General features: G+C 36.0%; 1 protein-coding gene across 10 annotated transcripts in view; it reads right to left on the bottom strand.

Annotated features, from left to right (window-relative positions):
• Window positions 1-14613, bottom strand: part of ARMC8 (armadillo repeat containing 8) — a 100941-nt gene that overhangs the window by 42935 nt on the left and 43393 nt on the right. For all 10 annotated transcript variants that reach the window (XM_084989835.1, XM_084989838.1, XM_084989836.1 and 7 more), the window contains 6 exons: window positions 11493-11573; window positions 9316-9391; window positions 9130-9220; window positions 7322-7382; window positions 4643-4843; window positions 2508-2603 (listed from right to left, as the gene is read on the bottom strand). In XM_084989835.1, the coding sequence (XP_084845961.1) occupies window positions 2508-2603; window positions 4643-4843; window positions 7322-7382; window positions 9130-9220; window positions 9316-9391; window positions 11493-11573 (606 nt within the window). The remainder of the gene's footprint in view (window positions 1-2507; window positions 2604-4642; window positions 4844-7321; window positions 7383-9129; window positions 9221-9315; window positions 9392-11492; window positions 11574-14613) is intronic.

Raw genomic sequence — 14613 nt, 5'->3', positions numbered from 1 at the left:
AAGAGAGAAGGCCTATCTGTCTTTCTCCTTTACTGCTGTATATACCTTTCATTATCTCTCTTTGCTCTAGTTTTGTCTTCTTAATTCTGCCTCATTTCCTTAACTGGTCATAATAGGGCCATGGGATAAGTTATTTCTTGTATTTACTGAATTACACCCCATTTTCAATTTAAAAGGCAAATGAACTGAACACTTCACATATTTTTATCTTGAGACAAACAAAAAGCCTTTTTGTTGGTTTTGTCTAATGCGGGGTGGGATGGAGGGGGTAGGGTAGAAATTGCTATAGTTCTTGGAATTTTTTTCAGAGATTCTCCACTCATTAACTCAGTACTGAAATTCCATCTTGGCAAGTATAAAAACTGCATTAAAAAAAATAATAATAATAAAACACTGTACTTCAGGAATCTACACCAAAAAAAGAAATACAAAGTTCATTAAGATATAAGTGAAAAAGGTAAATAAATATCCCATTGAGAAAGTAAACAAAAATCTATCCAAATAATTATTTCAACAAAAAATAGAATAGAAATAAATGCATTCAAAAGTTATTTATCATTTTTATACACTGAAAATAAGAGTTCTCCACTCCTAAGAACCATTTTTATGCAGATTTTATCACAAAATTATATTTTCCATTTTACAATTTCTCTCCAGTAGTTGCTAGGAACTGTAAACTCTTCACTTAATTTCCCAGAAATTAAATATCTTCCTAAAAACTCTATATAATCCCCATTATATAAGCATATCATAGTATCTTTTCTTCAGCACACAAAAAACTATAATAATTATAACTTATTCTTTATTTGTCATCTTTCTACAGAAATTACCATGAATAGCCTTACCAGGAAATTATACATATTATAAATACAAGTTTTAATAGACTACTGATCATCAGACTGTTATGCTGCAAGTATTTCTAGAACATGATATCACAAATTAAAGTCATTAATTCCAAAACAACAGTTTATTAACAAAAAAGTACAAAGAAGTACAAATGGACATCCTATTTCCCCCCTCCCCATTATGATCCAACTATCTATCTCCCTTTCAGTCCATGGCATGGCCTTCTTGAGCTAAAAACGGGTAAAATACTTCTCCTCTCCCCAATGGGCCCTAATAACCATCCCAAAACAAATCATTACGTATTTAAGTTATACAGTCCATGTCATTTTTTAAAAAATGTTGTATCTGTATGAGTTGCCATAAAAGCCTCTTCCCTTGCAATACACCACGTACCTAAACTAAATGAAGCATATGAATATCAATATCCATAAATCATGTGTAGACACAGGGAATATCATATCACTGATAGGTCTGCCATGAAGTAACAGTTTAAAAATGAAAGCTTAGAGGTGTCAGAAAGGATTTTCAGGTACTTACTAAAACACTTCAAGTCAAAAACATCTTGTTAACTGAATTAAACTGAGGTACGTGAAAAACATTCAGCTTAGTTGTGTTTTCTGAAATGATTTTAACTCAAAGCTACTTGTATATATAATCTTACTGCTGTTGATCTCAATTTTCTCTAAGAACAGTTCAATTTATTTCAATAAACCTACAGTTAATTCCATACTTCTCTCTCTACAAGCCCAAAGTACTTCTCTAAATCATGTTAAAGTCCCAATACTTCGTGATTTTTCTCACAGGGATCCTTATAGTACCAATACAGGATGGGGAGATTTAGTAAACTGCCATGTTCAATAAATAATGCACGGTTTGCTCCTTCTGCTATGGCTCACCAAGACAGAACATATGAATTAATTTACTAGTGTTCCTAAAAGTCTTGTGTATAATTTATTAGATTATATACTTTTTTTTGAGTGATAAGCTTCAGCCTTCTGGTTTGTGGAGGGAGCCAGATCAGAGCTTAGCACTATACTTCCTGTTTAGAACTAGTCTTATAAAGAACATGAGCTCAGTGTTTGGACTAGGCTGTAGTAACATAAGGTGCTATACCAGTGACACATTTTTTTGGAAGCTGGAAAATTCAGATGACCACTCACTAAACATAAAATCATTATTCCACAAAGATTTTATTCACATAAAACTTGCACAGTAGCAAAAAAAATCAAAACATAACTAAGCCACATATCAAAGAACAATATACAATAGAGATTTGAATTTCTCAATGGCATTGGAAAGTATTTCCATAAATAACATTTACAATTCTAGTGTTAGGTCTTTCAAGGTGTCTGAAGCTTCACAGTGCTAGAATTGATTTTTATCAGAACACATGCAAAAATGTGCAACATAATAATCCATATTAATGACACAAAAAAGCACGCCAGTTATTTGCCATTCCAGCACGGCCATGCCACTCTATGTTCTAAAAACAAACAACCCCCCAAATCCGGGTCCCATTCATTCTTCAATTATGCTTTAGTCACTCTGCTTTATTATATTCAAACAGTCACTGTTAGTGCTCTTCACCACGACTTTCAGGTTGACGTCACTCCCTGCCTGCTGGCTGTCAGGACTGGGGGACGCCCCTCTCCCAGACTCACCTTCTTCCGGATGTCTTCATCGTTTGCTCCAAGAGAGGCATAGAGCTTGAATGCAGCCTGTCGAAGTTCATGAGCATGCTTTAAGTCATGATCAAGCTATGGGAGGGAAAAAAAAGACATGTTCCAACCCAGTCCACAAATGAAATTTTCAATAAACTAATCCAGCAGAGTTGAAGGAAAAAACTCTTTAACAACTATTAGCATATTAGTGCTGGTTATTTTAGGGTTCTACTCACATGACTGAGACCCTGTTGTGTTTGTGTCAACATAACCTGGAATTCTTGCGATCTGCTTCTGCCTAAAATTTGACACTAGCATATGAAAAATCTTTGCGAACCTTTGAGCCCTAAAAATTCAGTGATTCTCAATGGTGGCTTTAGTGTGGCTCTGATGCTTGCTTACACCCGTCTGAAATGCTCTCCTCAAAAATCGAGGCACACTGAGGCCTTTCTACCCCCAGAAAACAGCTGATAACTTGAGTGCTACTGTGATAGTATTTTTAGGTTTTCCCAACATTAAGAGTAGTGCTAGCATAACTCCAGTATTTAAAAAGCTTTTAGAAACAGGAAAACCTTTGTAAAAATCTTTAATAAACAATAGATCATGGTAATCATTACAACCTATTAAAGCTATCTGAGAATTTGTTCAGGGGGCTTTCCGGGGGATAAACTCATTAAAATTACTTACTGATATGAAAGAATGTTACCTTTTCATATGCATAACTGGCTTTCTTAGTTATCAATTCTTCCATATACTTATCATCAAACTACCACAAAAAATGAGAGGTATATTCTCAGGACAATTTCAGTGACTAAATAGAGTAAAAATACCAGGCATAGCAATAAATAATTTTATAATTAAGAGCTATAACTTACTCATCCAAATGATTAAAACTTTTTCCAAATGAAGTGCCTTGGAAAGGTTCACCTTTATGCAAACTTGTAGATGTTGTTCACAATATTCTGAAACCTTCTTTTGAGAATTCCTAAAGAACTGAGTAGAGTACTAACAAGAAAACCCTGATGTATTTTCATCAATTTTGTCTTTTTTAGGGCCGCACCCACAGTATACGGAAGTTCCCAGGCTAGGGGTTGAACTGGAGCTACAGCTGCCAGCCCACACCACAGCCACAGCAACATGGAATCTGAGCCACGTCTACAAACTACACCTCAGCTCACAGCATCACCAGATCCTTAATCCACTGAGTGAGGCCAGGGATCAATCCTGCATCGTCATGGATACTAGTAGGGTTCATTACTGCTGAGCCACAACAGAAACTTCTCCAAAAATATTTTTGATTGAAGCAGGCACTGATGGATTCTGGGAGGAACCTCCCAATATACAACACTCATTTTGATGTGTAAGTTCAAAAATATCTGTTATGTCTTTATTACTTTCCAGTCAAAACATATAGCAGAATACTGTCTTGGACTAATATACTATGAAAAAAATCACATATTTATTAACATATAAAAATTTCTTTCTTATGAATTTAGTATCTATACTTGCATGTCAGAAATCATTGGATAATCTATCACCAAAAATAAAGATGATGAAACAACTAATATTAAATTTTAGAACACCATTTAAAAATTATTATTATTCCAGTTTTACTATGATGGAAATAAAATGGAAAAACTAACAGAAGGGTTAATCTATATAATAGTTAAATGATTTGCACATGCATAGGCTGGAAGTTTGTATGTTTCCTCACTCTCATGTCTATCAAAGTGTTCTATCTGCCTTGCTGGGATGGTCACCTAAGGGTGTTCATGAGGCCATAGTTAGTACTCACTCATATCTTTGTACTGTGAGGTGTGAGCAAGTAGCCAGAGGAAAAAGAGATAAGACAGCAGGTTCAATATAACCCTTCACTTCTACTGGAAAAACAGTACTACTGAAGGAAGAGTAGAAACGTAACTTCAAAATATAAAGGGCAGTGAACATTATACAAATGTCAATGAAGGTTATTTTAGGCCCTTTCTGAGACATCATCTACATTACCAAAGGCATAAGATTCCTTTATCTAAAAGGGTTTTGAACTACCATTATCCATTGGTTCAAAGTGATGAACAGCAAGAAAATCTTTTTAAAAATCCCTCTCTTGAGCTGCTGAAAAGGAAAAGAGAACATACCCTTTTAATATCAGTGATGGCACTCACTGAGCTGGGATACTTGAAATAGTCCGCAAGCATGGCAATGAGGTGATCAGTAATGCTAGCGATTCTCTGGAGCTCAACGTCTGGTTCGATCAGATAGGCGAGTGTCTCAGCTCCTTCAACTCTCTCCTCTAGTAACCTCTCCTTACTGCACATTCGAACCAAACAAGGCAATGTCTGGAATGTAGTGAAATTAATTATTTGCTTGTTGGTAAAGGCAAAAGCATGATGGAGATCATACAGTAACTAAATCAACCCAATGGTTTTTACTGGGAGTCATGTTTGTGACCAAATGTTTCAACAAAGACTTTCAGAGTAAAAGGTTTTGTTGGAATGCAAAAACAAACAAAATTCAGGGCATATTAATCATTTATGCTGCACATTAAACTCTAATTGTACAATCAAAGCATATTAATGCACACTCTAATGAGGCTTCAGTGATGGATAAGACTGAAGCTTTTTTGTATAACCTTACAAAAGACATTTAAGAATTTCTAATAAATCATTTCTGATGCTTCTGTCCTATCTATGTATTTATTTACTTAAAAGACATCCAACAGTTTAATCAGGAATGATAGTGCCTTAGAAAAAGTATGCTATCTTTTTCTTAATGAGTGACATGGCTGGGATGACTTTTTTTTTTGCTTTTTAGGGCCATAGCTGCGGCACATGGAAGCTCCCAGGCTAGATAGAGGTTGAATTGGAGCTCTAGCTGCTGGCCTATACCATAGACACAGCAATGTGGGGTCCAAGCCATGTCTGCGACCTACACCAAGCTCACAGCAATGCTGGATTCTTAACCCACTGAGCGAAGCTAGGGATCAAACCTGCATCCTCATGGACACTAGTCAGGTTTGAAACCCGCTGAGCTACAATGGAAACTCTCATGGCTGGGATAACTTTTAATCTTTGTTTAGAGATTAATACCTACAATTGTAAAACCAAAATACGGCTTTAAAAATTCAGTGACCTTACCATTACTCAGATTCCATCAGTTCTATAATCCAAGTGGCATCAATCACATTTCCTAGGTTCTCCAAAGAACTCCTTGGAATGACTGACATCTACTAGTCCAATTTTTACTTCTGAGGTCCTTGAAAAATCTTGGCACTGGTCTTGGTAATTTATCTACATTAGATTCTCCATAAAAATATCCTATTTTATTTATATTTCTAAGGCTGATAAATCCAGTTTAAAGGATAATGTGGAAATAGAAACTGAAATGTTAGAATTATAGGGAGCCTTTCCACTACACTACTGCAGTGAACTATGCTCTGTTCTTTTCTGAATTCCTATTATAACTTTACTACGTTATTGTTCACACTGACTTTCTACCAGACTGGTTCAGGCTGTAAAACACAACCCTAACCTTCCAAGAAGAAAGCCTTATTCTTACTTCCCTTTGAACAGTTAGCAACATTTATCAATACCACATATTCATGGATTACTGAATTTAATGCTCACAACTACTACACAAAGAAGATACTATTAACCTAGTTTACCAAAGAGAAAGAAAATAAGAGGTAGAGCAGTTGAGTAAGGGCATGAAAGTGCTATTTACTTATGGGTCTCAGATCTCATTAAATTAATCATCTTGCTTCACCAAAGACTAAGAGGAAACATTAATCTTCTTAATATGCCTTTATCCTTGGGTTCATTTTAAACACTGATAATGAGAGATCTCATATTCATAAAATGACAAGTTATCAGTTTATTTACAGTTGTTCTGTTCTTTATAACTAATAAGATGTTTAATTTACTAAATATATTGTTATTCTCACAATAAGCCTGTGAGACAGATAAGCAGGAATCACTGCTTCCACTTTCATAATTAGGAGTCTGAAGCACCAAAAAAATAAAGAATTCCAAGGCCAGAATCCAGGTCTTAGGAATTTTAGGACTAGTCTTTTATCTGGGTTTTTCTTAGTTCTTGTTGCATTTGACACACCAAAATAAGATGACTGCTTTCATATGTTATTTATTTATTCTTCCTTGTTAGGCCTTTTGATTATCTGCCATGAGGGTGATATAAAGTCTTTAACCGTAGAATTAGTGAATTGCTTGACTACAAAACTGTGTTGCAAACTTAATGAAAATAAAGGACTAAAATATATTTTCTACCTAACCTGAATTTTAAATATTTTTACAACTTCTATATCCTGATTACTATAAAAATGAAAAAGATTCGACAAGGAAAGAATTACTTTCAAAACACATCAAACACCAATTTTTTTCTTTTTAGGGCTGCACTGGCAGCATGTGGACGTTCCCAGGCTAGCAGCTGAACTGGAGCTACAGTTACCAGTCTACACCATAGACACAGTAACGTAGCATCCAAGCCGTGTCTGTGACCTACACCACAACTCATGGCAGTGCTGGATCCCCAACCGAGTGAGGCCAGGGATTGAACCCTCATCCTCATGGATACTAATTAGATTCGTTTCCACTGTGCCACAATGGGAACTCCCCAAACACCAATTTTTTAAACTACCTGTCATTCCATTGAAAAGCATGGTGTTTTAATATTATTTTATGCTATGTATATATACCATAGTGACAAGTGTGTAAAAAGAAATGGGAGTATCAGTATTTATATTCAACACTTATATGACTGGATAATTCTCACATGTTTTTAGAAAGAATTAACTAGCTCACCTTTAATACAATACAGTTGTCATCTGTCCGAATTGCTCCAGCTCTACACATGTATGTTAAACTGGAATAAGACGGCAAAAATTAAGTTTTTGCTTGTGTTTTAAAGCTTAAAAAACAAAAACAAACAAAAAACTTACTTGTCTTTAAAATTTTATGAGCAAGAAAAAAGAACAACTACTCTCACTTATATTGAGGAAGAAGGTTTTGATACTCCTTTATCTGAAGTTCTATTAATTTTACTAGTCAAAGAAAACTATCTAATATATGTATACAGTAAACTACATATTTTTAAGATACCTACAAAATTATTTCTCTACACTTTTTATGTTTGAAATTTTCTGTAATAAAAAAACTTAAAATATCTAAGTTTAAATGAAGTTAAACTGGGATATTCCAACTTCAACAGCAGTAGTACAAGTATCACAGAAGCAGCATTTAACCTGCAACATTTAGAGCTACCCCTAAGATATTAACTAACTAATCAAAGGTTAGGCCTTGAGAATTAGTAAATGATTTGGTTCTACTGAAAAACAATTTATCCTCACAATCATATCCTGCTTTGAAAAAGAATAAAATTACTTTGTACTCCCTAAGCAGGTACTGAACACTATGCACTTAAGAAACAATGAATTTCCTTTCTGAATTGGATTCCTTTAGTAAGCTGGAGAAAAAAAAACTGTAACACTCCATGTTCTGGCTTCTAGAGAAAGCTATAAACAAATTGATAACATTCTTTACTTGTAGGAATTGAATTCATTATAGCTGTCATCATTATCTTAAGGTTTATGACCACATTGTCAGTTCCATGAGAGCATTACCTTACCAACACAAAGGCATATATTCAGTCTTGAAGACAAAAAGCAGACGAATAAAAATACAAATAATGAAAACAAACAGAAAACAAAATTCATGATGCATGAGTAATTCACTGAAAACTCCTCATTCTGGCCAAAATATTAGCTTTTTTTTTTTTTTTTTTTTTTTGCTGTTTTAGGGCTGCACCCGCAGCATATGGAGGTTCCCAGGTTATGAGTCGAATCAGAGCTATAGCCACCAGCCTATGCCACAGCTACAGCAACTTGGGATCCAAGCCTCATCTGTGCCCTACACCACAGCTAACAGCAACGCCAGATCCTTAACCCACTGAGCAAGGCCAGGGATCAAACCCGTGTCCTCATGGATCCTAGTCAGGAGAACCATAGCTTCTTAAATACTAAACTAAACCATTCATTTAGCACAGAAGCCTACACAACAGGTGCTAAATCTATAGCATATTTGCACATTGATAATTACAGAATTAACACCTACTGAATGTTTCTATGATCCAGAAATTGTGCTAATAAGAACTTTAAGTAATTATTGTATACATGGTCATATCTCTATAGGGAATCTTCATTTTTCTAAAGACAAGGAAGTCACATTCTCCGAAATCATGTCTTGGTCATTAACTTCAATTAATTCTCACTATTTCTCTACTTTAACATTTCCCTGGCATAATACTTAGCTTAATATATGTTGGTTAAATCTGATCTGTTTTATTTCAATTGAAACACAAGGAAAAGGGAATGTAACGAAATAATTTTCTGTAGACAGTCTTAGATGTTATAAGAGAGTTCTTGTCCTGCAAGCTACTAGCAGTAAACCAAGTACACCACTTACATCCATTTAAGAAAATGTGAGATAACTCCATAACTTTCAAATTTTAAAATCCCAAAAGAAGATGGGGATTGAAAGTGAGCTAATGAGGCTGTCCAAAAAATATTCTAAATTGATAAAGCACTCTTTCTTCCCACTGGCTTGATTTTTACCATTTTGCTGAGGTGAGCTGCATCTCAATAGGCTTATCCCTCTGTAACATCTTCACAAAAATTTGTGGTAACAATTCTCCATCAACCAAAACTAGAAATAAAACAAACAATAAGGATTAAGGATTCTTTAAATCTACAAAGTTCATAAATTAAATCATGTAGGTGTCACTGAAAGTTCCAGCCTACCATTTACCAGGGTCATCGATACCTGGGGGTTTTCAAAAGCTAAAACTGAGAAGCATTTCAGTGCTTGCATTCGAACCTGTAAGAATAAATGAACAAAGCATCTACATTAATTTTGCAAATATGAATTTTAATGTCTCGGGATCTAGACTCTTCTGAAGAAATAACTATTTAAATCTGCTTAAAGTACTAGAGGAAGGACTCGAGGGAATTAAAAAAAGACCTTACTTTAGTAAGTTAAAATCATAAAATGTTAACATCAATTTTGAAGTAACAAAAAAGAAAAATCAGTGAAGAAGCAGCAACTAAAACTGAACTAGGTAAATCCTTAATCAAATTTAAAAGAACAATGTAAAAAACACAATGTTGGTAATAAGGCAAAGGGAAGTTAATAATAATTAACTACCAATTGCCTTTCAAGTGAGACATTTCTTTTTCCCAAATTACGAACCAGAGAACTGAAGAGAAGACATCCCCCCACCCCAAAAAAAGAGTACTCTTGTAGTTGTGATGATAGAGATAGGGGTGTGGAAGAGAACAAGAGAGGACAGAAAGTTATAATAAAAGTTTGAAAAGGATTGAAAAAGGACTAATTTAACTTGTTTTTTTGTTTTTTGGGTTTTTTTTGCTTTTGCTTTTTAGGGCCACATCCACGGTACGCCACAGCCACAGCAACACCAGATCCGAGCCGCGTCTGCGACCTACACCACAGTTCACGGCAACGCCAGATCCTTAATCCACCCAGCAAAGCCAGGGATCAAAGCCGCGTCCTTACAGATCCTAGTTGGGTTGACCACCGCTGAGCCGCAAAGGGAACTCCAATTTAACTTTTGAAATGCCTATGAATTGTGCTACTATGCCTCAAAACTAGGTAACTGGTCTGGGATGATATCAAGGGCCCAAACTCTTGACCACATACGACATATATTATAATTTGCAGGAGCTCCTATTTTTCATTCTTTATGTTTTCGGTTTTCACTGGAAGATCTAATGCTCACTTCCAAGCCTGAGCCTATGCATGTTCTTACATGAAGACTGAGATCGACAGGATAGGCAGCTGAGGTGTGAAGAAGCCCTGTGCCTCACCTGGGCAGCATGAGTGTGGGCCCAAAGGTGGAACCTAGAATATATTCATGATATTCTGACAGAGGAGTAAATCTTGGTAAGAGTAATGTTACCAAAACTTTTTTCCTTCCATAACCCGTCATTTGTCACGGTATAAAGAAGTCTAATGTGGAAAAGAAAAGAAAGAAATGGAGGAAGAACTGGGAGAGTTAATGAAGCTAGAAGATGAAGAAGAAACAGCTCTCAGTAATCATTTCCTTCCCTTGCCTCTGGCTACTTTCAAGCTGGTTCCATTCCCCAGTCCTATCCTTGTGAAATCTTCACCAAGATCTAACTTTGGGTGTTTGAGGTAGGGAAAACATACATATTAGCAGGCCATACCTGCAATAAAGCTAAAGACCAAAAGAGCAGACAAAAATGACCACTTTTCTGCTCTGCAGGAAATTCCTGAAATACTTAGTTCTAATGTGACACAATAAAGACAATGTCCCAATATTTGCTACAACTCACCAGTTGGACAACAATGAAATGCCAAAGTTTTAACTTAATGCCCGATAGTATATCATGACACTGCTTACTAATACATAAAAGACAGTAAAGAAAATTTAATTAGGTCTAAAAAACCCTTGACTTTTTAAAAACTCAAAATACAAAATAGAACACATTTTAAATGTTGATGTATATGTGGGTATATCCTGTAAGTTTGAGTTACTATGGCTAAATAAAGGTTTCAAATAGAAAATCCAAAGTCTTTCCTAATATAGCAAGCACAGCTTCTACATACTTCAAGCCATGACCTCACATACAACTTTGGCAATGACACGGTACCAGAAGAGACTACTAATGATCATAGGTAAAAATCAAGAGCAACCTATACCACAACCATATCCTGAAAATAAATGGATAAGCAAGAGTAGATTTTTTTTTTAAAGAGCATTCTAAGGGTAAAACAATGTCCTATAACATTTTACTGATAAAATACAGTAATTTTAGTAATTGTGATTGATCACAATATCTACCAAAGGAGAAATAAATATGTAGCCCTCTTTCTAGGTCAAGACTCTAGAAATAAAAAATAAAGTATAAAAATCTGGCCATAATTCTTAACATCTTACTTTGTAAGATGCTGAGGTTAGTAGGTGAGCAATATTCTGAACTGCACCATGGTTAAATAAAATTGTTTGATGATCTGGACCCTGTAAGAAAAGAGAATATAATAATGCATTAAAAAGAGTAATAATTCATTTCAATAAAATATTATATAAATGTAGAAAACCACATTCACTACAATGTAGAATTCTCAGTTACCTTTCTCTTGTATAAACCCCTCCCCCAAAGCAGGACTGACACTGTTTTTAGTCCAGCAAAGGGGTGCCATGTCTTACCTCTCATCCCGATTCTACAGAAGGGCACAGAAGCTATTCTGGCACAGGCCCTTTGCAATTCTTTTTCTTTTTTTTTTTTTTTTTTTGCTTTTTAGGGCCACAACTGCAGCATATGAAGGTTCGCCAGCTAGGGGTAGAATCAGAGCTGTAGCCACTGGCCTATACCACAGCCATAGCAACACAGGATCTGAGCCACATCTGTGACCTACACCACAGCTCTCAGCAACGCTGGATCCTTAACTCACTGAGCGAGGCCAGGGATCGAACCTGAGTCCTCATGGATGCTAGTCAGATCTGTTAACCACTGAGCCACCAGGGGAACTCCCCTTTGCAATTCTTCAATAAGGACACCATCACAGCAACAGAAGCACTCTGAATTCTATATTTCACGTGCACACCCTCACCCTCTGCCCACAGGAGACAGACCTAGCCAGGGGAACTCTAAAACTAATTAACTGCAAGAGGAACTGGACTGAAGCCTAAGCTGCCTCAACACATCAGGGAGGTTTGAGTAGTAGATGGTGGGAAACAGCACTCCATAACTGAGAAGTAAACAACTTTTAGCCTTCTTTCTCTCATTCCTCTTAAAATTACTACTTCTCAGAGTAAGAAAGTGAAGAAACAGGAAAATTCAGGTATTTTATTTTTCATTAACTCTGTTTCTACTAATCGATTTACTGAAGATCTTCAAAGTATCACAAGCTAAAGGTCAATGCAAGGCTTCAACTTTGCCAGTACTTATTCATTTTACCCATCTACTCAAGTAATTTTAAAGTCAATTGGGAGTTCCCATCACGGCTCAGCAGTCATGAACCCTACTAGTATTCATGAGGACAAAGGTTCTATCCATGGCTTTGAACAGTGGGTTAAGACGTTGCCATGACCTGTGGTATAGGTCACAGACATGGCTTGGATCTGGCACTGTTGTGGCTATAGCGTAGGCTGGCAGCAACAGCTCCAATTCGACCCCTAGCCTGGAAACTTCCATGCCATGGGTGCAGCTCTTAAAAAAAAGAAGTCAATTAAAGCCAAGCTAAGGATGGTATTTCATGTTTATCATTACTTAGAAGAGAAAAATGTAGCACCAAAAGGTAGGGTACTAGTCTGGGTTCACCAGAGGAAATCAGCTGCTAGTCTAGAAAAAGAACCCTCAAACCAACTTTTCCAACCCACTATTTAACCAACTTAGAACTATCTTACAGATGCTCATTCTCTTTGGGGGCAAAATATCCATCATTTGAAGTAGGGAGATTAGCATTCACACTTCTGAATAATAAAAAGTCAATTTCGATTTTATAGATAACAATCCCCTAAACATTTTATATAATTAAAGGGGCCTTAAAAAAGTTTAGCAATTTCTCAATTTCTATACATTAAAAAAGCTGAAGTATAGTTGATTCTATATACTTTCTAACTTATAATGTCTTATTTTCAATCACTATATAATATTCCAGTTTACTCAGGGAAACCCCCATTATAGGAGTGTCCACTGTGGCTCAGTGGGTTAAGAACCCAACTAGTATCCATGAGGATGCAGGTTCGATCCTTGGTCTTACTCAGTGAGTTAAGGATCTGGCATTGCCTTGAGCTGTGGCAGAGGCTGCAGATGTAGCTTGGATCCCGTGTTGCTGTTGCTGTTGCTGTGGCTGTGGTGGAGGCCAGCAATTATAGCTCTGATTCGACCCCTAGTCTGGGAACTTTCATATGCCTTGGGTGCAGCCCTAAAAAAAAACAGTAAAAAAGACAAAAAACAAAAAACCATTACATATTTTAGGTAGTTTCTAATGTCTCAGTACTATACCACAACCACGCATCTGCAATTATAATAATAAGCACTACATACTGGGTACTTTGTTACATGCAGTGCACTGCTCTGAATGCTTTACTTGAATTGACTCATTTGAAACATAGAAGTCTTGGGCTTACTCATTTTGGACAGTCTAATGGAGAAGCCAAGGAAAAGAAGAGTCTCCTAAGAATCTGATTCATTTTTTCTTACCTACCAACAAGTATATAACTAGAATAAATTATGAAGATAAGCCTCAATTAGCTTTGGCTAAGGCTTCTTTGCCTTCACAGGCAATACTTAGCAGAACAGCTAAGTAGGCAGGAGGGGGCTGCCTCCACCTCCTGTACCTCACTGTTTTTCACCTCTGTCTATATTTAGCCAATCTGTGCTTTGAGATGACCTGATAGTAACAGATTATTTTATAATCTTCAAGACATTTTTTACATACACAAGCAAATATATGAGAATGTTTTTTGCCGTATTTTAACATAAATGGTAGAATAAACTATAAATACTTACATATATTACATGGCCCTTAACATTTTATTTCCCTTATAATATACCTCAGCAATCTTTCATATGAGTGCATAAAGAGCTTTCTCATTTCATTTTTGGCCTTAATCCACTGTATGAACATCCCATACTTTAACCAGTACCCTATAGTTAGACGTTTAGATTATTATTAGTCTTGGAGTTATATTTATAAGTGATGGTGAAACACAATGCCTTTCTCTATACATAACTGTTCCCCATCATTTACAAGACATTGTACTTTTTAATCCTTCATATTCTTTGTCCCAACTGCAGCAAATATTTGTTACAAAAGAAGGTCTTCTTCCTCTCTGTGGTCACACATACATAGGATTGTGTAAAAACAACTGAAAGGAAGGAATTAGTGGCTAAACCAACTAAAGAAGAGAAACGTTTGTTCCATTTTTACCAAGTCTCTCTTTAGTCTCTCCAAATGAACATGCATGAACCTGGGGCTAGTGAAGTACCTAAGGGTTCCTCAGGGTGAGAAGTACCTAATTAGAAGTTAGAATTCCAATTAATACTATTATA

Source organism: Sus scrofa, chromosome 13 (genome assembly GCF_054392235.1).
Source record: "Sus scrofa isolate SSC_HxYL_T2T_F1_AM1 chromosome 13, Sscrofa_HxYL_maternal_Yorkshire_Landrace_v2.0, whole genome shotgun sequence".
In the NCBI taxonomy this organism is placed as follows: Eukaryota; Metazoa; Chordata; class Mammalia; order Artiodactyla; family Suidae; genus Sus; species Sus scrofa.
This window is presented reverse-complemented; position numbering and strand designations above follow the sequence as displayed.